The 23,901-nt window shown below is 51.4% G+C and overlaps 1 protein-coding gene across 1 annotated transcript in view; it reads right to left on the bottom strand.

The window, feature by feature from the left end:
- Olfml2a (olfactomedin like 2A) overlaps positions 1-23,901 on the bottom strand; it is a 31,051-nt gene that overhangs the window by 5,357 nt on the left and 1,793 nt on the right. The window contains exons 2-7 of the mRNA XM_026386518.2: positions 16,077-16,340; positions 9,420-9,527; positions 4,951-5,160; positions 2,986-3,235; positions 1,746-2,015; positions 350-535 (exon numbers count right to left, since the gene is read on the bottom strand). Of these exons, the coding sequence (XP_026242303.2) occupies positions 350-535; positions 1,746-2,015; positions 2,986-3,235; positions 4,951-5,160; positions 9,420-9,527; positions 16,077-16,340 (1,288 nt within the window). The remainder of the gene's footprint in view (positions 1-349; positions 536-1,745; positions 2,016-2,985; positions 3,236-4,950; positions 5,161-9,419; positions 9,528-16,076; positions 16,341-23,901) is intronic.

Here is a 23,901-nt window from a genome sequence, read left to right as displayed (position 1 = left end):
TTAGGAGATGCCATGAGCTGGCACGTGTGGGTAATCAGCCCACGGCAGGCACTCGACCGGAGGACAGTCATTGTCCCCCTCAGTGGTAAGTCATATTCCTGAGGCAGGGCTGCATCTGACTTGTTTGTCCCTGCAGAGTAGCTCCTGGCACAGTGCCAGCACGCCAGGTGCCATGGGGTCTGCTGGGCCCCCAGGGCAGCGCCCCCAGACTCCTTTCCTTGGAGGAGCTGATGATGGGGAGCTAGACCTGGCTGGACCACAGGAAATCCCAAGGTAAAGGAGGGCCAAGTGTCCAGGGGCTGTCCCCAGGCTGCCACACCTTGCCCCCTCCCACCTCCTGGTCCCTGACCTTGCTTGAAGTTCTCCAGGTTGCGGAACTCCACCAGGCTGTTTCCGTAGTAGTAGTTGGTGACATAGATCCTGTCATCCCGAGCCGCAGGGTCCTTCATCCAGGCCCCTTCGTGGCGCCCATAGCTGTGGTGCCTCACGGGGGGGTCCACAGCCCGTAGGGTGCCCTCGCAGCTGGCCTCCCTGCCTTTGGGAAACAAAAGGTACAGGATCTGGTATGTAGGCCCACAGAAGCAGAGAGTGGAATGGTGATGACCAGGGGGCAGGGCATGGGGAAGTGGTGCTCCAAGGATTCAGTTTAGTTAGATGAAGGAATGAGTTTGGTACATTGTGTATTTGGAAATTGCTCAGAGAGTAGATTGTAGGTGTTCTAAACACAAAAACTGGTATGTGAGGTCCGACACATGATGACTAGTCTGATCTACCATTCTGTATGTGTACCTGTACCCAGACATCATGTGGTACGCCATACCTATATACAGTTTTTATTTGTCCATTAAAATTTTTAAAAATTAAGAATCCTTAAAGAAAATAAAGTCCTAAAAAGAATTTCATTATCCAGATAATTATTAACCATGCCGTATTTCCTTCCTTTTCTTTTTTCCTTTGCGTGTAAGCCTTGCGGACGTACCTCACGACCCTGATTCTCCTCAGCACACAGTTTGCGTTCTGTTTTCTCTTTCCACCGAGCAATCTCTCACCTCATCAAGTAGCCTGTTAGTGGTGTGGTTTCTGGGTCTTGTCAGGCCACCAGACAGCTGTGCCCTTTACTTTGTGTGACCTCCCCACAGTGTCAGTGCTCTCGAAGTAGCACCGTGAGGCAGCTGTGGTCCACGAAGCTGGAAGATCTTCAAGAGAGAGGCCTGCCAGCGCAAGCCCCAGACCAAGCAGGGACGAGATCGAGGGTTCCCTGAGGATTTCTACTCTGCGACATAAGTCAAAAGTATGTGCGGACATAAAAACAGCCAGAGAGGGCTGGGGGTACGACTCCGTGGCAGAGCACTGGCTGGGCGCTTGAGGTCCTGGGTTCAGTTCCCAGCAGGGCAAAAACAACAGACAGACAGCATTGCCAAACCGAGAAATGAAAATAGATGCTGGATTATCGCCCCCGCCCCCAGTACTAGGGATTGAACCCAGGGCGCTCTACCCCTGAGCTACACCCCCAGCCCTGTTTATGTAGGTATTCGTTTATTTTTGAAGACCCGGCTCATGAAGTTGCCCTGACTGGTCTGGAACTTGGGATGCTCCTGCCTCAGCTCCAAGTCCCTGGTATCACAGGAGTACGATGTCTCACCAGCTCTAATAACTCTTTAAAAATGTAAAAACCTTTCTCAGTTTGAAGGCCCAACAAACAGGCCGTGAGCTGTAGTCCGCTGATCCCCATGAGGTTTACTCACCTTGGCGAGGGGCTTCTGGGTGTGAAGGTGGCTCCGTGGGCAGGGGTCTGGTGGTGGGGGCTGGGCTGGTGCTGGTGGTGGTGGGGGCTGGGCTGGTGCTGGTGGTGGTGGCAGGGTATGAGGTGGGGGTGTCGGGGCCCAGGTTGACTCCCTCTGAGGCCCTTGGTCCAGCCTTGTCCTGCTCCAGCTCTGCAGAGTTGCCCTCGGGGGGTCTGCCCTCCACCTTGGGTGGCAGCTGCTCCAACCAGGAAGTGCCCTTGAGGGCATTGTCTGCAGAGAGAAGACTCCCGCTCACCCCAGGCCCCCCAGGCAGCCACAGAGCCACGGGCCAGGGAAGGAGCGGCCTCCTAAAGGTCCCCCCACATGGGAGGAAGTGAAAGTTTCTGAAGTGGGAGGCAGGAGGTCTTCCTGGCCAGCGGGCAGGCCCCAGGCCCAGCTCCACGGTCCCCACTGTGGGACAGTTTTCATGGGCAAGTCTTCCTGCTTTGGAGGCCTCAGTTTCCCCGAGGCCCACCAGCATAGGCTACTGTGTTGGTTAGAGGAAAAATATATGTAAAATGTTTATATAGGTCCCGGCAAATGTGTGCTTCCAAACACGAGGTTCCTCCCTTTTCTCAGTGTCGAGCACTTTGTACCAATTCTTTCATGTCCTAGACTCAGTTCCAGGGCACAGTCCTTCTAGTCAGGGGCAGCTGCAGGGGACCTGGCCTCGGCAGCCTCCCAGGGCCCATTTCCCACGGGCCTTGCTGGTAGAGTCAGATGCCTGCAGCTGTTCCTGGGCAGTGGCCCAGCCAGGGTCAGGGGTCCTGTGCTGTGGCCAGGCTGACATGGCAGGGATCATGGACAGCAGCTGGCACCAGGGTTTGGGGAAAGAAACCCCTGAGCTCTGAGAGGCCAAAAAACAAGGGGGTGTTGAAGGACACAGGAACCTGACTGTCCCACCTCCCTCCCTGCTTGGACATGGGCCCCACAGAGGGTTTCACTGGACAAAGTGGTCAGCAGGACCCAGAAAGGGGGAGTAGGATTAGGACACCCCTCAGGGGCCTATCATTTTATTCCCAACAACCCTCTGAGAGGGTATTAGGCCCCGTGTGGATGAACAAAGGGGAGCCACAGGTAAGCAAGGGATGGAGCTGGAATCTGGGGCCATCTGGGTGCAGAGAAGACAGGAGGATCCCTGAAGGAGGCCGTCTCTCAGCAAGGACCCACTCCCCAAAGTTCCTCCTCCCTTCCAACTCACCAGCTATGGCCTCAGTCCCCTCCTGCCTGCCTGCCTTGTAGTAGGTGAAACCCCGGATCACGGCCTGCTGCTGGGCCAGAGCTCGGGGCTTGGCTGTGGGCTGGGGGAGTCTGCCCTTGCTGCTCTCCTTCCTCAGCTTCTCCACCTTCAGCAGCTTCTCCTTAGGCACTTTTGGGAGGCCCCTGTCTGCAAAGCTCTTCTGCATGCCGCCATATTTGTTGGTATCCTTGCCTTTCCCTCCAGCTGTGTCCTGGGCGAGAAGGGAAGTCTCAGGCTTGGGGAACAGTAGAGAGAATGTTGTGGGGGTCACGAGAGCACAGCATGTGGGGGCTGGGGATGGTCATGTTGTTTCAAACCCTACATCCCAGGTGTTCCTAAGGCATGGCGTTCCTTCCCTCCTACAACGGCAACACCCAGGCCTGGTTTGCCTCCGTTTCTCCTTGAAGCTCTCTAGTTCCCTTGCAGACTTGAGATCCAACCTGAGAGGTTAGATTCCTGTCCCATTCTTCCCGATTTCTGTCCTCTCTTCGCCTGGGGGTAGATAAGACTGGCCCCTCAGAGGCAGCCTCACCTGCCTGCTTCCCAGGTTGGCCTCTCTTACTGGTCTTAGTGTGTGGGCAGGCGAGAGGTTCTTGGGTCCCTCTGCAGGGTGACCAACTACTCCTAATGTGTCCAGAACTCCCAGTTTTAGCAATGAAGGCCCTGCATCCTGTGAAACCCCTCAGTCCCAGGCAAACTGGTGCAGTTGTTTCCACTACCCCAGGATGTGCCACTTCTAATGTCTGTGATTTTGTTATTTTCACTTCCTATTCAAATGCCTCTGATGCTGGCTTGGCACAGGAACACAGGACCTGTGACATCACCCATTGTTAGGCAGAAGCTCCGGCAGATATGGCGAGCACAGCATCGGGTTGCCTCTGTGCGGTTGCCAAAACAGCACTCATTTGCGCCTGCGGAGCTGGCACTGGAAAGAGCAGGAAGCCAGCACTGGGCCAAGGCACAGGCTTCCTCTGTGCCTTCTCAGTACTCAGGCGGTCCGGCTGCAGTTACAAATGGCCCCACTATCACAATGTCAGCACAGGAGGCTGAGAGGTGGGGAGGAAGGGCTGGGGCTTGGCAGTCACGCAGCCACCCGCTCTCTGCGTGACCACTCTCCCTACATTCTCGTCTGTCAAACAGCCAGGGCCAACCCTCCTCCAAGGTGGCTCTGGAATTAATGGATAACATCCATGAGAAAGTCAGGTTCAGAGCAGAAATTCCAGCAATGTCAGGTGGCTTCTGCTGCTCACCAAAAACCAAGGTCACTGGGCTGTGTCCTGCCCCCAGGCAGGCGGGCAACTGACTGAGGGGCCCGGACATGTGTCCATCATAGGAAGGATATTGCTCAATTTATCCACCCAAAGGCGCCTCTCTTTGTAATTGACCTCTCCAGTGCAAGGACTTTATTTTGCAGTATGCCTGCAGGGGGGACCTTCCTCAAATCTGCACTAAGACACGTTAGCACTCTGTGCTGAGCTTGAAGATGGGACAGGTGGGGGAACTGGTGTCTTTCTACAGGGTCACTCTACAGAGGCATTGCCCGCATCCCACTGAAGAGGCACAACCCAGCCAGGAACCGGGCCAGAGCTGGGGTGGCTCAAAGCAGTTTTGCAGGAGAGCTGACCTGGTCTCTTGAGGCCAGATGGGGAGTGTTAGTCCACAACTCTATCCCTACTAGTTTGGAAATTTGGGAATAAGAATATTACCAAACACCTGACCGGCCCGTTGGCCAAATCTGCACATCTGCCCCAGCGGGCCCAGAGCAGCCCCCACACCCTCGCCTGCCTGCCGTGGACCCTCCAGCCTGTCCTCCAGCCTGTCCCACAGCCCCAAGCCTACCCGAAGCTGGCCCTGAGGGCTAAGTCCCTGTGTCCCCATCACCAATTCCTGTCACCTTCTGGCCTGTGGTCAGAGCTGGAGCCTTACCTGAACCTTGCTATGGGGGCCCGTGGCGGAGGCAGCGGCAGGGACAGCAGCTGCATCCCGCTGCAGCAGCTGGAGGCCCAGGCTGGACAGCTCTTTCTTGATGCTCATCATGATGTCCGAGTGGTTCTCGTAGCTCTTGAGCTGCTCCGTGAGATGGCGTACGCTCTCCTTCACCACCTCGTTCTCCTGGCTCAGGTTGGCCTTGATGCTCTGTGGGGCAGGATGAAGGTCACTCCTTGGCCCACTTTCTCGGAGTCCCCATCCCAGAGGGATGCCCCAGCTTGGCCATGCAGCCCTGCTGCCCAGTCTCCTGGGGCAGGGGATAGGGCCCCAGCAGGGATGACACCGGGAAAACCCAGGTGGAACAAAGCATGGACTAGGAGGCCTGGTGGCTGTTCATGTTTTAAATTTAACAAGTGAAGGAATGAAAATATAGATAATACACGCTTATGGTACTGAATTAAAAAGACATAAATAAATGAGTCTAAAATATATATCTTCTCTCAGCCTTTTTTATTTCTCAGTGCTAACCATTGTTATGCATTTCTTGCATGTCCTTCTAAAGAGTCAGTACAGTGACAGGGACAAATGTATATGTACAGCCAGGCTCTGGGCACCTCTATAATCCCAAAGACTTGGGAGGCTGAGACAGGAGGATCATGAGGCCAGCCTCAGCAACTTAGAGAGACCCTGTCTCAAAATAAGAAATAAAAAGGGCTGGGGATGCAGCTCAGTGCTAGGGTATCTCTGGGTTTAATCCCCAGTACCCCCCCAAAAAAGCATATACACATATATCTTTTCAATACTTTTCTTTTTCATTTAACAGCCTATTTTGAGAACTGTTCCATATCTGTCTATATGGCTATATAGTGCTCGCTGTTTTTATTTTTTTTCTGTATCAAGGATTGAACTCAAGGGCGCTAGACCACTGAGCCACATCCCCAGCCCTATTTTGTATTTTTTTTTAAAGATTTAGCTTTTTTCAATATTCATTTTTTATTTTAGTTTTAGGTGAACACAATATCTTTATTTTATTTTTATGTGGGTGCTGAGGATCGAACCCAGTGCCTCGCACATGCCAGGCGAGTGTGCTACCACTTGACCCACATCCTCAGCCCTATTTTGTATTTTTTTAAATATATTTTTTTTTTATTTGTGGACAAACACAATATCTTTATTTTATTTATTTATTTTTATGTGGTGCTGAGGATCGAACCTAGTGCCTTATGCATGCGAGGCAAGTGCTCTACCACGGAGCTACAACCCCAGCCCTATTTTGTATTTTATTTAGAGACAGGGTCTCACTGAGTTGCTTAGTGCCTCACTTTTTCTGAGAATGACTTTGAACTCACGATCCTCCTGTCTCAGCCTCCCCAGCTGCTGGGTTTACAGGCTGGCGCCAGGGCAACCGGCTTCCCTGTTCCTTTTAATGGCCACTCATTGTACCATTGTATGCACAGCCAGAATTTAGTTAGCCCTTAGGGACGGTCACTGAAGTTGCTTTTGACCTTTTGCTATTTTAAAAGTATTTTTTTAACATTACAAGTAATACATAAATATATGCCTTTCTTCTTCTTCTTTTTCTTAGTACTGGGCTGGAACCCAGGCCTCCAACAAGCTAGGCAAATGCTTTACCTGAGTTACAGTCCCAGCCCATAAACACTTACTTTTTATAACATATTTAAACAATGTAGTTGGAGTAGACTGGGGCTTTGCTGTGGGCCAGTCTCTGGCCTTGGACCCCTCTCCTGGGCCCGGGGGTCCTCCCACAGCCCTGAGCCCTGCCTCTCCTCCTGCTGGGGCCCTGCTGCCCAGGCTAACTTTAGCAGCTCCCAGCCCATCCGGAGTCTACTCCTGGTTCTAAATCCTGCTGGCAACGACTGCTCAGAACCAAGATGCTCCTCACTCTGAGTCCTCTGTAACCTCAGGATCCTGCTGGCTGGGCTGCTGCCCAGGTTGGCCCTGCCCACTGCACAGCACTCAGGGAAGCTGGGTGGGCCGGTAAGGTCCCCAAGACTCCAACAGGCCTGGATACGTCAGAAACTACTTCTGAGCTGAGGCAGGAGAGAGCAGAGTTAGCTCCAGGGAGCACTTTGCTGAGAAGCCAAGGAGCATCTGAGTTTCATTTCAAATTTCACTCAGAAACCATTCTAGAACCTTAAAGTGGTTCATGTCCAGTCAGCCCTGGGGGACTCAGATTTAGGCACCAACCAGGGGGAGGCAGGAGACTGATACACGTGGGTTCAAATCCTTCCTCTCCACTTTGTGGACCGGGTAACTTTGGGTGAGTGAGGATTTCTCTGAGTCTCAGCTTCCTTGCCTGTAAAATGGGGATTCACATTAAGATGCAGGGTCACTGTGAGGACCAGAAAGGCTAAGGAATGGGAACGTGCATTTTATTATGCTATATTTTATTTTATATTTTGAAGGTCCTGATTTCTTTTTTTTTTTTTAATTTTTAAAATTTGTTCTACTTAGTTGTACCCTAGCAGAATGCATTTCAATTCACCGCACACACATATGGAGCGCAACATTTCAATTCTCTGATTGTACCTGACGTAGAGACGCACCATTCCTGCAATCATACATGTATCAGGGTAATGATGACCATCTCATTCCACCATCTTTCCATCATTCACCATCTTTTCCCGATAACCCCTCCTCACCCTTCCCTTTGCCCCACCCAAAGTTCCTTCATTCTTCCCACCCCCCCCATCATAGATCAACATTCACTAATCTGAGAAAACACTCGGCCTTTAGGTTTTTTGGGATTGGCTTACTTCACTTGGCATACTATTCTCCATCTCCTTCCATTTACCTACAAATAATTTTAATTCACTTTTAATACTGAGTAATATTCCATTGTGTATATAAACCACAGTTTCTTTACCCATTAATCTACTGATGGGCATCTAGGTTGGGGGCACGTGCATTTTAAACTGTGATGACAGTTAAGGCAGAAGTTGAAAAGTGTAAGGCAGACTTCTCCACAATAGTCAGCACTATTGACATTTGCCAGGTGGCCATTTGTTGCTGGGGACAGTCCTGCACATTGCAGGGTATTTAGCAGCATCTCTGGCCTCTACCCACGAGAAGCCAGTGGCATCTTGGCAACCCAAGATGTCTCCAGATATTGCTGGCTGAGGGGGACAAACTTACACCTGGCTGAGAACCACTGGTGGAGGAGAACAGAGGAAAGCCGGGACCCCACATTGCTACCTGACACCCTGGCAGCGTCCTCCCTTTGGCAGAGGGAGCCAGCTTCTCCTGAGAAAGACTGTTCACTCCCTCCCAGAGATAGCAAAGAGCTGTTTTTTGTCCCATAGGTTTATCACTTAGCAAACCACGGTTAACAAAAACATAGCACAGATAATGCAAAACAGAAGACAATTAAACAATCATTGCTCTGTGGCTGTGAAAATCATTTCTGATTTGTTCCAGGCTCTGCAGATTACCTTCCAGATCATCTGGCTCAGTTACGTGAAGTGGGTGAGTATTTCCTGAGATTACAAGAGGAAAGGTCAAAGGAGGAGAGCCTCAGAGCTGGCACCAGCAGAGCCTGGATTATGCCAGGTACCCAGGAAATACAGGTGCACAGAACAAATTCAACAAGCGTGAGCTCTCCCCCACGCAGGCCTGGGCTTGGCCAACAGTGGACCTCACCAAACACTTTTTGAGTCATTAAAGCCACTGTGACCAAAGCTTTAGGCTAAGGGGTTAATCTCCCACTCTGGGGCACAGGATGCCCAGGTGCCCTCTCTCTCTGTAAAGGAAGCTGGGAAAGGAAGCCCCCACGCCTGCTCCTGGCAGCTGCAGGCTCCCAGACACCCAGTGGCTCAGCAGAGACCGGATGCAGGAAATGGGAGGAGGCCACGCTATGCCAGCAGAGGCCAGCAACCCTTGAGCCTGTAGCCTGGACCCCCACGCTCATCTAAGGCTCTCCCTGTCCCCAGAGGGCAGTCCTGGCTGTCTGCCCAGCCATACAGCAGATTTACCCTGAACAGGCAGGATAGTTAGCACTTCGGTCTCCCCGCGGATGGTTCTGGGACAGTCATACTGTCCTGAGTCTAGCCCCAGCCAGCTTAGCCAGACCTGCCATATTGTGTCCATCCAGCAGGCACCACTGACCTGGCCACTTCTGTGAGTGATTCCCTCAGAGCTATGCAGTGTGGGGCCTGACCTTGGCTCACTGGGGGCAACTGCAAGTGCCAGTCCCTACGCACTTCTCTCCTACAACAGCAGGTGCCTTGGTTTCCCCATCCAAGCTTCCAGCTCCCTATAGGCCCTGGAGCTGCAATCAGACCTCTTCTCCAAAGGCTGGACCCCGTGGGCTACGCCTCCCTCCCCCCAATCCCTCCTGGAGTCCAGATCCCAAAACCCACCAGGATCAAGCCAGAATTGCCCAGGTGGACCCTGCCCTGAGCCCCCAGCACTGCACTAGCCTGGCCCTGGCAGGAGCCCGTCCTTACCTCTTCCAGTGTGTCCATCTGGGAGGCCACCTTGTGGACATAGGCGTGCACTTTCATCAGGTCCATGCTGTACAGAGCGCCCTCCAGGAGATCCACCATAGACTGCAGCTGCAGGGGAAGGGGAAGGGTTCCACAAGGCCCAGTGAGGAACCTCGGAACCCACAGCCTCAGAGGGTCAGCCTGGGCCCGTGCACCCACTAGTCCAGTCTGCCCACGGTCCCAGGGGCTGCAGATCCTCCCTTGTGAGCTCCTATCACTTGCCAGGCTAGGGGCTTAGTGAGTTCTGTCACTTAGTCCTGGTAGCAACCCCACGGGGAGTAGAGAGGACACTGGGGGCTTGTCTGGATCTCCTGGGTCCCTATTTCCCCTGACTTCCATGGGCTTCCTTTTAAAATTTTTAAAAATTTATGCATTTGTGGGCTGGGGTTGTGGCTCAGTGGTAGAGCACTTGTCCTGCGTGAAGCCCTGCGTTCTTTCTTCAACACCACATAAAAATAAATAAGTAAAGTAACAGCATTGTGTCCATCTACAACTAAAAAAATATTTTAAAAATTTTATTTATTTTCACTGGGAACTGAACCCAGGGATGCCTTAACCTGGAGATACATCTCCAGTTTTTTTTTTTTTTTTTTTTGGTAGATGGACACAATACCTTTATTTATTTGTTTATTTTTATGTGGTGCTGGGGATTGAACTCAGTGCCTCACGCATACTAGGCAAGTACTCTGCCACCGGAGCCATAACCCCACCTCTAGTTGTTTTTATTTTTTTATTTTAAGACAAGAACTTGCTAAGTTGCCAAGGCTGGCCCCTTGCAATCCTCCTACCTCAGCCTCCCAAGCTGCTGGGATTACAGGTGTGGGCCATTGCACCTGGTATTAAGTCTATTTTTTGTTTACACATGATCATGGTACATATTGACGTGGTACGGTGTGACCTTGTAATACATGTATATGCTGTGTAATGATCAAATCAGGGTAATTGGCAGAGCCATCGCAGCAGACATTTACCAATTTCTTTGTGCTGGTATATATTCGAATGTTCAAAATTCTCTCCTGTAGTTATTTTGAAATATACAATTCATTGCTGTCAGCCACAGTCTTCCTACTGTGCTGCTGAGCATAGTGGTTATTCCTCCTCTCCGACTGCACCCCACACCAGCTGACCATCCTGGTGTGCCTTTCTTTTAAGCAAATATATCTGTGATTCTTTTCAAGGATCCACTAAGCTCCCAAAGTGCTAGGCCACCTTGGGGGTGGCTCTGAGGGGTGACTGACGAGTGTGGCATCCCAGCTTCCTTGCCCCAGAGGGGAGAATGGTGTTCCCCTGGGAACCTGGCTGAGGCTGGCTCTTGTCCTGGGCCACACCCTTCTGGACGTCTCCCCTCCCCCCTGCTTCTGCCCCTTTACTCTCTCTAGAGAACACCTTCGTAGTATGTCCCTTGCATACAAATCTCTGGTTCCCAGGCCTGCTTCTAGTGACCCAACCAAACCCAAAGGATGGCCAGTGTTTACCCCCAGGGAGGAGAAGTGACTTGCCCACGGCCAGGAGGTGACAACAGTGGGGCTAGGCCCAGGGTCCAGGTTAGAATAAACCCGAGCGTTTCCCATCATGCTCTGCTGCTCCCGTCTTGGGTTCCCACAGGGAAACAGGGGCTCGGGGTGAGGGGCTTGCACCACAGGTCCACGGCAGGGCTGGGAGCAATGCCTGGCCTTCTGGCCCAGCCCAGGGTCTGCTCTGCAGCTGCCCCCCCTCCTCAGGATATGACACCCCCCCCCCCATGGCCAAGATGCCAGCAAGAAGGTCAGGGAAACCTTGGCCCCAGGGACTGGCTGGGAAATCAGCCCTCCCTGGCTTCTTGGGAAGGGCAGTTCCTGTGGCCCACCTCCCACACGGCTCCCTCCCGTCCGCAGCCTCTCTCAGGGCCTGGGGAGGCCAGTGCGCCTGTCTGGCCCAGGCCAGCTATTCCCAAAGTGGAAGTTTTACTCCCACTTTCCCAGGGGTGTTCAGACTCTTTTAAGCCAGGGAATTTTTCTCTGAGGAGAACCTAAGCTCTGAAACAGAAAAGGGGGTGGGCACCCCTGCTGGGAGCCGTGGTAGGGCCCAGAGACCTCTCTGCTCCCTCACAACCTCACTCTGGCCCTGGGGGGTTGCCCAGCACCCCCAGGCTCTGTGGCGCACAGCTGGAGAGCCCTGCAGAAGTGTCCTCTGCTGTGAGAGGGGGCAGTAGGGCTGTGGTAAGGAGGGGGGACTCTGCGCTGAGCTGAGCTGAGCCCAGCTGGGCACACAGCAAGGGCTTCTGAACACCAGTGCCACGGTCACTGTTCCAGGGGGCCAATGGGCAGCTCCCAGCCTCACTCTGTGCCTTCACGGCCTCTGAAACTAGCTTTGACAAGGGTCTCTCCCTGCCGGGTAGCTTTCCATGGCTCCCCACTGCCCGCATATGGTGTCCCTCCTCCTGAGCCTGGCATTTGATCCACCCCTGCCCCCCTCTTCAGGCTCAGCACAGGTTTACACTGAGTCACGTACAGAGAGGAACAAGAGGACTTGAGCCCCCAGCGTCCTCTACAGACAAAGACACAGGCGGTGACACATAGGCACCCAGAACAGGGGACACAGGCAGTGATACATGGATGCCCAGATCACTCATGGTGCGGGGGCCAACTTTGTCTGGAGCTGGGTGTGGATTAGGAAAGGCTGCTGGGGGGTTTTGTTGGAGCCAAGCTCTGACAGAAGAGCACAGATCAGGCAGCAATGTCCCAGAAAGGACATTCCGAGCCAAGGGTACAGCGTGTGCCATGTGCTGGAGGTGAGGAGAAAGACACACGGTGTGCTGCAGCAGGCTGCTCCGAGTGTGTCCTGTGACAAGCGCGGGTTCAAGCCGCCCACTACGTCTCTAATAAAATGATTACAGAACACGAGACGGCTTCTTAGAAAGCTTTATAGCCACTTGACAGAGCAGCTGTCTATTTGTGGACTCAAGAAAACACTGGCTTACATTTGGCATGTCTGTCTTTGTTTTGGTTCATTTTTCTAATAACTCATTGGTGTTTTACAAAAATATTGGTCTTTGACAGATTTTTTTCCTTTTCTTTTTAAAAAGTCAGCCAGGTGTGGTGGTCCGTGCCTCTGATCCCAGCGACTTGGGAGGCTGGGGGAGGAGGATGACAAGTACAAGGCCAGCCTCAGCGAATGACCAGGTGCTAGGCAATTTGGTGGGAGCCTATCTATCAAAAAAAAAGGGGAGGAGGGGCTGGGATGTGGCTCAAGCGGTAATGTGCTCGCCTGGCATGCGAGGGGTGCTGGGTTGGATCCTCAGCACCACATAAAAATAAAATAAAATAAAGAAGTTGTGTCCATCGAAAAAAAACTAAAAAATAAATATTAAAAAGTTCTCTCTTTCTCTCTTAAAAAAAAAGTGGGGGAGGAGCTGGGGATGTGGCTCAGTGGTTAAGCACCCCTGGGTTAAAAAACAAAAAACAACAACAAAAAACCAGGTGATCCTTCACTGCAGATAGTTTGAGAAACACTATATAAGAGGAGGTGACAGGAGGCCAGCAGGGCTCGGGCAGAGAGGGCAGGGAGGCCTCTGTCACATGTACTCCACTGGCCCTTGTCCAGGACGGCCTCACTTCTCTGCCTGAGGAACTCCTACACATCCTTCAAGGCCCATCCAAGGTTATCCCCTGCTTGCGGCTCTCTCAGTCCCTGGGACATCCCTGGCCCAGTACTGAACACACTGCCTTCTTGGGGTCAGTAGCTGTGTCCTGACAAGCCTGGGGACTTCTCCAGGCTAGGCCACGTGTGCTCCATGATCGGAAAGCAAGGAGTAGAGGAGGGGAGGCCACCAACCTGATCTGGAGGGAGCTGCGCAGAGCCCTGCAGGAGGCCAGGTCCCAGCTGGAGCTAGCACCTGGAGGGGAGGAGGGTGACGCAGGCAGGTGCCCTGCTGAGGCCCCGCCCCATGTTTCAGAGTAACCTCGTGCCAAGGGGGGGCCACACTGAATGGGAGAAGCCAGTGCCTTGCCCCTTTCTCCTCCTGGGGTTCAGTGGGTACCCTCGGCACTCACTCCTGCCCTGTGAGCTCAGTGAGGCGGGATCCCCTGGGCCTGCTCTGGCCCCACCTGCTCAGTCCACCTTCACCCTACTCTCCCAGCTCTCCACGGCTGAGTCAAGTCCCCCATGTCTGCAGGGCATGAGAAGGCCTAAGGGACCATGGCCTGGTAGAGAAGGCTCCTGGGTGAGAGAGCTGCCTGTGACCTCTCTTGTGGGCAAAGGGATGCTACAGGGAATTCCCTGGTTCAAATCTTAGTACTGTCACTCTCTTGCTGTGTGATCTTAGGCAAGTCATAACCCCTCTCTGGGCCTCAGAGTCCCTTACAAGTAAAGCTGGCACCATAAGTTCCCTTTCCCAAGGGTTGCGGCAAGGATTAAAGTAGCCAGTGTTCATGAAAAGAGCTTTGTGTGTCTTCATGTCAAGCATCTTTATGATTCAGTTACTGAGAAGCAGACTGGAACAGAAATTGAATTTGTCCCTGTCAATGAAGACAAGTCTGTGGCCTGAGTGGCTGAAGTTGCTTGGGAATTTCCAGGAAGACAGTGTGGTTCAGTGACCGTCAAACTGTCAGGAGGCCTAAAATTCACCTTCCCCCTCCAATTTTGTAAATATTTGGCATGCAATGTCCATGAAACTGTCAGGTTAGGTGTTATGAAAATAAAACTAAAGGTAAAATTAAAGAAAACATTCTTAGCCAATTGCTGTGAGACAATTCTCTCTTTCTCTTTATTTTTTTGGGTGGGGGTTACTAGAGATTTACCACTGAGATACATTCCCAGTCCTTTTTATATTTTTGTTTTGACACAGCCTCTCACTAAGTTGCTAAACTTGGGATTCTCCTGCCTCAGCCTCCTGAGCAGCTGAGACACCATGTCCAGCATTGGAGACAAGTTTTCAGGGTCTCTTGCTTTTCTGCACATCTTGCACACAGAAGAGCTGTCTTTGTTCCCAGCCATCTCGTTGTATAGGGAACAGCTCTGGAAGAAGGCAAGAGCAGAGCATTTCCCTCCAGAAAATTATAAAAGGTTCAGATTTCCTTAACTCGGGGCTCTTCTCTATAACACTGCTCCCTGTGTGCGCTGTGGGTAATCTGCCTCTAACTGCATCACCCCATGGAAACTTGAGCTGGGAAACCAGTGCAAGAAAATATTTGCTGGCCGGATGCAGTGGCCAGTAATCCCGGTGGATCCAGAGGCTGAGGCAGGAGGATCACAAATTTGAGGCCAGTCTCAGCAATTTAGCAAAGCTCTAAGGAACTTAGGGAGACCTTGTGTCAAAACGAAAACCCAGGGCTGGGATTGTGGCTCAGCGGTAGAGCGCTCGCCTAGCACGGGCGGGACCCGGGTTCAATCCTCAGCACCACATAAAAATAAAGGCATTGTGTTGTGTCCATCTACACCTAAAAAATAAATATTAAAAAAAATTGAAAACCCAAAAGAATTGGGCTTGTGGCTCAGTGGTAAAGTGCCCCTAGGCTAAATCCTCAGTACCAATAAAAATAAAAATAAAAATGAAAAATTGCTGTGAGTAGTAAAATCCTTTGTCTTGGACCCAGGAGGCTTGAGTCTTCTGCCAACGTCTATGAAACTGTCAGGTTAACTTGTTAGCTCACAGGCAGGGTAACCTTGCATGCTTTGTGACACCAAACAGGCAAAACAGACACATGTTTGGAAGGAGTTGAAAAGGATACTTGGAAAAGATGCCAACAATCTGGCCCTTTTCAATAGAAAGAAGAGAAAAGCCCTTGAAGCACCTGCTCTGGACACAGTAGAACCTCAGTTCCAATCCCAGCCCCATCAGTCTTACTGGGTGCCCTGCTGGGTTTGGTATGAATGGCACAGAGGCATCTGGCTGGCAGTGGGGACTGAGATGTACCCAGAACACACCTAACCTTGGGCCTAGTGGTGGGCCCTCACCCTGGTGTTGGCTTTCCCAGAAATGGGACCTCTCTTGAGTCTGCCTATGGGGATGCAGTTTCTAATTCACACAGAAGTGGAGTGTCCCTTACCAGAAATGCTTGGGACCAGAAAGTTTTGTATTTGGATTTTGATTTTTGGGGGGGAATTTTATAATATTTGCAAATATACGGCTTGGGATGGAACCCAAATCTAAACACAAAATTCATTCTGTTTCACAGACACTTTATACATATAGCTGAACGTAATTTTATATAATATTTTAAATAATTTGTTCAGGAAACAAAGTCTCATGGTACAGAATTTTCCACTTGTGGACCTCAAAAAGTTTCAGGTTGTGGAACATTTCAGATTTTGGATTTTCAGATTAGGGAGGTTCAACCTGTATAGACAGAGGCTGCCTGTCACTGGGTGACAAGTTACCTAGCTCCTCTAAACCTCCAGTTTTCCAAATTATAAAACGAAGACGATCATCTCACATGTCACAGAATGGTATAAGCATTCGGAGAAATAACTTATAAAAGGAGTTTGGCGGAACAGTCGTGGGCAAGAAGTGAGTTCTCCCTGGGGAGCTTCAGTTTCCTGACCTGTGAAATGGGGTGGTGACAGCACTTGCCTCCCAGAACGTGGTGCGCTGTCACCGAAGGACGCCTGGCACCACCTCCCTGGCCCCGCCACGCCTACCTTGAGGAGCTCAGGTGCCTGTCTTTTGAGTTTCTCCATCTTCCACTCGTTCTCGCAGGGGTTGAGCGAGGAGGGTGGTGCGGTGCAGGAGCAGCGGCAGTCGGTGCCCGAGCTCAGGGTCTCCACGGTGTAGAAGTCCTCCACCCTCGCGCGCCCACTGCGCACCCGGCTGCACGCGTCCTTGCTCAGCGGTCGCATGATGCACTTGCAATGGCAGTCCGAGCCCTCCGACGTCATCCGCACCTGGTCCAGGTCACCGAACACCTGTGGGGATGGAGGAGTCAGGGGGCTCTGTGCGACGTCAGCCAGTGCCGTGGGGTGAGCAGGATCCAGCCCGGCTGGCCTGATGCGGGGCGGGGGTAAAGGTGGTGGTGCGGGGTGGTGGGGCAGCCCCTGCAGGGAAATAGGGCCCTTATGTGTCTGCACAGCTGTCACCCCAGCAACCTGGGAGGCCAAGGCAGCAGGATTGCAAATTCTGTCTATCTAAGAACCTGGAAGATCTTCCCATCTTGAGGATTGCAAATCTGAGACTTCAGTAATTTAGGCAGACTGTTGCCTTAAAATAAAAAATAAGCTGGCCATGGTTGTGCACATCTGTAATCCCAGTGGCTTGGGAGGCTGAGGCAGGAGGATCTTGAGTTCAAAGCCAGCCTCAGCAACTTAGTGAGGTCCTAAGTAACTCAGTGGGACCCTGTCTCTAAATAAAATGCAAAAAAGAGCTGTTAAGCACCCCTGGATTTCCTCCCTAATACCAAAAAAATTTAAAATAAATAAATAAAAGTGCTGGGGATATAGTTCAGGAGTAGAGCCCAACAGGCTTTAATTAATAATAATAATAATAATAATAATCCACAATAATATTATTATTAATAAATTGCTATTATTGCTACTATTACTATTAATGACTGCTATGGAAAAGTCTACTGGGTCTTCAATAAGTTAAACAGAATTACCATAAGATTTTTAAATTTTTTTGTATTGGGAATGGAACAGAGGAGCATTCTACCACTGAGATATACCCCCAGATCTTTTTATTTATTATTTTGAGCCAGGGTCTTGTTAAATTGCCCAAGACCTTGCTAAATTGCTGAGGCTGGCCTTGATCCTGTGATCCTCTTGTCTCAGCCTCTGAGGTCATGTGGATTATAGGTGTGTGTCACTGCTCCTGGCTGATCCAGTAATTCTTTGTTTGGAAAACAGGTATCCAAAGACCTGTGTGAACATTCATAGCAGCATTATTCAAACAGGCTCAGAATGAACACAACACACATTCCAGCCACTGAATAAACAAAATGTGGTATGTAGACACAATTAAATATCACTCAGCCATAAAAAGAAGTGGGGTACTGATTCAGGCTGCCACACAGATGAGACTTGAAAACATAATGGTAAGTGAAAGAAGCCAGACACGAAAGGTGACATATTGTACAATTCCATTTATATGAAATATCCAGAATAGGCAAATCCAGAAAGACAGAAAGCAGACTAGCAGTTGGAAGGATTCAGAGGGAGAGAGAAATGGGAGTGGCATTTAACAAGATTTATTTTTGGGGTGATAAAAATTTTCTGGAACTACAGAGTGGTGATGCTCACACAACACTGTGAATGCACTGCCTCCCACTAAACTATATACTTTTTAAAAAAAAATAGTACTGGGAATTGAACCCAGCATGCTCTACCACTAAGCCACATCCCCAGTCCTTTTTAAATTTTTCTTTTAAGACAGGATCTTGATAAATTGCCAAGGCTGACCTTGACCTTGCAATCCTTCTACCTCAATCTTCCAAGTCACCAGGATTACAAGCCTACATCATCATGCCTAGCATAAAGTGGTAACTTTTATGTTACTTTTCTAAAATGTAATATTTATTTAATTGAGCACTTACTTTATCCTAGGTTTTACAGGCATTATGTCCTTTAATAATACATATGTGAGGGTATCATTACCTCCAAAGTCCTAACCATGTGACCTGATGCTCTTGCTCTAATCTCTCTTCTTACTGCCCTTCCCTTCTGATGGCTTACTCCACTTCAGCCTACGGTCCTTTGCATATGTGATGCTCTCACCCTAAAACCTCATCCCTTTCACATTCCCCTGGTTTGTTCCATTATGCTGCTTATTTCTCACCTTATGTGTCACCTCCTCTGAGAAGCCTCCCCTGACTATTCTTTATGGCCTTATTCAGTGCTGTGCTTTTCATTATGTGAACACCTGAAATATTGTACCTCTATTTGCTTATTTTCTTTCTTTCCTTCTTTTTTTTTAAGAGAGAGAGAGATAATTTTTTTAATATTTATTTTTTAATTATTGGTGGACACAACATCTTTGTTTGTATGTGGTGCTGAGGATTGAACCCCGGCCACACGCATGCCAGGCGAGCGCGCTACCGCTTGAGCCACATCCCCAGCCCTCTTTCCTTCTCTTTTATAGGCAACATTAGAGACAGGGTTTGGCTGGGAGTTTGGTTCGGTAGCAACCATCTCCAGCACCACCACCAATAAAAAAATATATTATTTAAAGACAGGTGCTGTGTTTAGTGCTCTCCTGTACCCCAGACCGTGCCTACTTGACCTCTGCTGAGAGTAGGAGCTCCACAAGTACCTGCTGGACAAGCAGGCCACCTTCCATAGAGAAGCCAGAGAGCATCCGAGCAGGTGCCTGGAGCCTGGAGCCCGGGGAGACGGTGAGCAACTCCACCTTTCTGTGCCTCAGTTCCTCATCTGTAACGTGGGCTACTGCCTCTGGGGCTGTTATGAAGGTGAGTTCAGGGCCCAGCGTGTATGAAGTGTGCCTTCTCTGCGTACTGTTAGTAACTAACGTGGGTTAAAAAAACAGGTTCAGCCGAGTGAGTCACGGGCTCGAGGTCACACACCTCTGAAGTAGAAGATCTGGTTCCAGAATACAATCCACAAACCCCATACCACTTCTCTTACTGACTTATTCCCCATGTCCGGAGTGACTTCAAATGTGTTACACAACCTTGCTGAGCCTCGGAGGATTCTCCATAGCCAGCTTCCTCATGGTGGGGATCCAACCAGATGACACCAGCCCTTCCCTTTTCTTTCTTTTTCTTTTTAACATTTAATTTTTAGCTTTAGGTGGACACATATCTTTATTTTATTTTTATGTGGTGCTGAGGATCGAACCCAGTGCTCATGCATGCCAGGCGAGTGCGCTACTACTTGAGCCACACGGCAGCCCCAGCCCTTCCCTTTTCTTTCAGCCCCCTCCTGGGGGGACACAGGGAACACACCGTCCAGGTGTGCTGCTCACTGGTCACTGGGGGCAGCAGGGCTTTGTGCCTGTGGGAGTCAGCCTAGGGCGTCCCGCAGCCTGCCTGGCCCTGACACACCTCTGGGCCCTGGGCCCCTGGGCAGCCTGCCCCCTAGCTGGCCCAGCTGCCCACACTGGGCTCTGGGACCTTGGCCGTTATTCATGGCTCAGTCAACAAACTTTGCTGGTCTTGGGGCTGCTTGGCTTTTCCCGAAGGCCCCCAGGACTCAAGTGAGCTTGTGGCTCCCTCGGGCTTTCTGCCAAGCCCAGGGCTGTGGGTGTCCCGGGACCTTCTGGGAGGGCCTCGGGTACCCCACTTCTGCTCAGTCATCTATTTGAGCCCCTGGTCTCTGCCAGGCCCTGGGTGCTAGCTAGGGGTACAGAAGAAAGAGATTGAGGCATCCTCTTGACCTTCGCAGCCTTGGAAAAGTGTCTGGGTGAACTCCGACAGCAGACAACTCAGAGGAGGGCCCCTTTGGAGGGCGTCTCTCAGGGGGACAAGGGCATTCTGGGAAGTCAAACAGACCAGTGAAAACACCCAAGGGCTTGGCTCTCCGGGGGCCTAGAGGTGGCTCACTCTGGCTTGTGTCTTTGGGGGCCAGGGTGGCAGGAGGTGAGGCTGGTGTGGGTGGAGGGACCTGCGCTGGCTGAGATCTTGGCATTTTTCTGGAAACACTAGGGAGCCTCGGAAGGATTTTAAACAGCAGAGAACCAAGGTCGGATCCACACCACAGGAAGCTCACTCAGGCTGCTGCGGGGACAGATGGCAGATATGCGCAGCAAGCTCAGGACACACAGCCCAGAAGGCATTTCTGGAGCACTCCTTCAGCATTGGGGCAGGGGTAGAACACAGTCATGGGCCACCTACAGCTGTGTGCTCTTGGAGGGATTACTTAACATCTCTGGGCCTTCATTTCCTCATCTGTAAAATGGGGGTGTTACTAGTGCTTACCCAACAAAGGTCTGTGTGAGGACTGAGCTGGAGTCCCAGAGCACACTGGGTATCACCTATACTGCAGCTGTCATTCTCACTGTCAGTAGTCCTGAACGGGAGTTGGCTGTTCATTTCTCTGTGGGAGTGGAAGATATTCTCTCTCTCTTTCTTTCATTCATTCTTCTACTTTTAGCAGCATCCTACAGGCAAGGAGACAGTTCTGGAGCCATCAAATGAGAGGATGAGCCCTTGTCATGTGGACTTCCTTGCTCTCTGCAGCTGTGCAGGAGGAGGGGAGAGTGGGAGCTGAGGAGGGTGGCGAAGGGTGGAAGGAGTGTGTCCCGGCCACTGTGGGCCAAGTCTCTCCCGCCTGTGAACACTGACAGCGAGACCTGGGAGCCTGGGATTCTCTAGGCCTCTGGGAGTGCCCTAACCCTGCCTTTTCTTGCCAGTCCCCAGTAGGGCCAGGCTCAGTGGCACACGCCTGTCATCCCAGCAACTCAGCTGAGGCTGAGGCAGGAGGATCGTGAGTGCAAGGTCAGCCTCAGGAACTTAGTGAGGCTCCAAGCAACTTGGAAGACCCTGTCTCTAAATAAAATATAAAATTAGGCTGGAGACGTGGTTCAGGGGTTTAAATGCTCCTGGGTTCAATCCCGGGCCCAAAAACAAGCCCAGCAGGTAAATGTGGTTGTGTGCTGTATGGTCAAGCCAGAGAGGCCTCTCCAGGACCCGCCTACCCAACACCCACCCCACCCGCAGCAGCCTCCACATTAGGCTGCTACATTCCTTCCCTCCTCAGATGAGCTGCTATGTCCTGCTGGGGGCGGCCAAGGCCCTGACACAGGCCAGGAGTTGGAAGAGGTCCTCTGCTCCCAGCCCTGGCTGCCAGGAGTCCAGGCACATCCCGTGAAACTGAACTGGGGACAGCATAGTGCCATTTTTCAGTTTGGGAGTCTGGAAACCATGGGTGCACCCAGAGCAGCGGGCAGGGATCTGGCACAGAATAACTTCTCTGAAAGGTACCTGCTTTGGCTGCTGAAAACCCTCCCTCATCTTCACCCATCGTTTTCTATCCCTCTTTTTAAAAAATATTTTTTAGGGCTGGGGATGTGGCTCAGCGGTAGCGCGCTCGCCTGGCATGCGTGCGGCCCGGGTTCGATCCTCAGCACCACATACCAACAAAGATGTTGTGTCCGCCGAGAACTAAAAAATAAATATTAAAAAAAAAAAAAATTCTCTCTCTCTCTCTCTCTCTCTCTCTTTAAAAAAAAAAAATTTTTTTAGTTGTCAATAGACCTTTTATTTTATTTATTATTTATTTATATGTGGTGCCGAGGCTGGAACCCAGGGCCTCGCACATGCTAGGTAAGCGCTGTTATCCCGAGCCCCAGCCCAGCCCTTTCTATCCCTCTCTGCTATCACCACAACCCCATCTTAGGAAGAGAGAAGCTGAGTGTCAGAGAAGACTAGGGGCTTGCCCAGGGCTGCACAGCACAACCAGGCTCCAAAATCTGGTTTACATGTCGTCCCTCCCAGGACCACCCACAGTCACCAGACAAGGGCTTCTCCCCAGCAACTGAGCTGGGACAGATGGGTCTGCAGAGCAAGGGGCCCTGGGAGGAATAGGGGCTGGGGCTTCCCTGGGCCTGACCCACCCTGCCTTGGCAGGAAGACTAGAGTTGCAGCCAGGTAGGAAGTTCCTGCCTCAGTCGCCCTCCTCCTGGAGCCGTGCTCTGTGCTGCTGCCAAAGCCCCTAGGCGGTTTTTATGCTGAAAAATGTCCAAGGAAATCTCACAGCGAGATGGCAAGAGGGTGTACTTGAGATTTTTCTGAAGAAGAGATGGATAAATCTGGCCAGAGTGGGAAGGGAGGGTTCAAGCTGTGGAATGTTCTAGCAATGGGGGAACAGGCTCGAATGCTGTCATGTGGAGGTTGGGGCTGCCCTTGGCTCTTAGAGCAGCCCAGCCGGGTGAGACAGTTTCCACACAAAGCCTTCCCCTGGAGCCCACTGTCACTGGACACCTCCCCTGGATCCCACAGGCACAGAAAACTTGATCCATCCAAGACCAACATCCAGCCAGCCTCCTTCTCCCAAACCTGTGCCCACCTACCTTCCTGCCCCACCTGGATTTCTGGATTTCTTTTGTTCCCTGCATGACCTGTCAGTCACCATGTTCTTCAGGGTCTTCACCCTAAGTGTCTCCTACCTCTGTCTACTCCAGGGACACAGCCCTAAGTCAGGCCACAGGAACTGTTGTCTGGACAACCAATACAGGCGCTTCTTCTCAGCTCATCTTCCAACGCTCTTCTTTGATGATCAGTGTTACTCTTTTGCTCCACAAACCTCTGTAGCTCCCTATCACCCCCACAAGTTCTAAACAGTGGGACATGCCTCAGAATGACTTGGGGTGCACTTGGAAAATGCAGATGTCTTGACCCTACTCGCCACCCCGATTCAGACTTTCTCAGGCTCCCTAGGCCATTTGGATGAGAACTAAATGCCAAGAATCTTGAAGCTCTAGGAATCTCCAAACTCTCATGTTCCCTCTGTTGATACCCAGGCAGCCCCAGTTGACTCTGTTGAGGGCTCAAGTCCATCGGATGTGAAGGGTCCATGAGCCCCTCAGCATGTTGGCAGATGGTGCATGATTGTGAATGTAAGCGCGGCGCGGGGCACAGGGGTTTTCGACAGGGAATGCTCCTCAGGGCTTTGTTCTTGTGTCCCAGTCAGTCAGGGTGTTGGGTAAGACCTTCCCTGCAGAGCCCCGGTGGGGACTGGCCGCATGCATTGGAAACAGGAGGAAGACTCCCTCACTCAGCCGCTCTCCCAGCTCAGGAGCCTGCTTCCAATTACACCCACAGGCGGAAACTCTGGGAGCAGACAAGAAGCAACACCTAAGCCCCTGGGACAGGCCTGGAACATCTGACCCAGCCTGGGACATCACAGCCTGGCTGCTCCAGCCCCTCCTGCTCCCCTGGTCTGGCTCCCGCAGCCCTTGGCCTTCACTCTGTCTCCAGGATCCTGGACAGAGGGATGAACAGACACTCTCTAATGCATGCAGGGAGTAAGGAGCAGTACCCCTTCTGCAGATGTGAAAGCTGAGGTAGAGAGGGGAATTCTCAGCCCAATCCAAGCAGGTTCCCTGGGGTCTTTGGTGCCATTACTGGGTGTCCTGTGGTTACCTGTCCTTCCATCCCAATCTTCAAGCTGGGCAGCCCTTCAGAAATGCTGGGGAAGCTGTGAGCTCCCTTTCCTACTCCCAGGCTAGACAAAGCACTTCCTTAGATGGAAACTCCGAATTCTATTTAGGACAGACATTGCTATAAATGTGAAATTAAAACACAGTGAGCAAGAAGCTGGCAGAGGAGATACCGACAGAGTTCCGTGGTGATTCCTGGGGGTGAGTTGTCCCAGCATCCCTAAAGGTTCTGGACAGGAGGGGAGACTGGACCTCCTGATCAGGAATTCTGCCTGAAGAGAGGTCCATTTAACCCTTTAGAGTGCTAATCCACTTCAAGGTCCAAGCTGGCCCTCCAGGGGCTCCCCACCAACCGGGGGAAAATAGGACAGGCTCAGAGAGGAAGGAGGGGCTGTGATGGGGGAGGCTGGCGGTGAT

Source organism: Urocitellus parryii, chromosome 4 (assembly GCF_045843805.1).
Source record: "Urocitellus parryii isolate mUroPar1 chromosome 4, mUroPar1.hap1, whole genome shotgun sequence".
NCBI lineage: Eukaryota > Metazoa > Chordata > Mammalia > Rodentia > Sciuridae > Urocitellus > Urocitellus parryii.
This window is presented reverse-complemented; position numbering and strand designations above follow the sequence as displayed.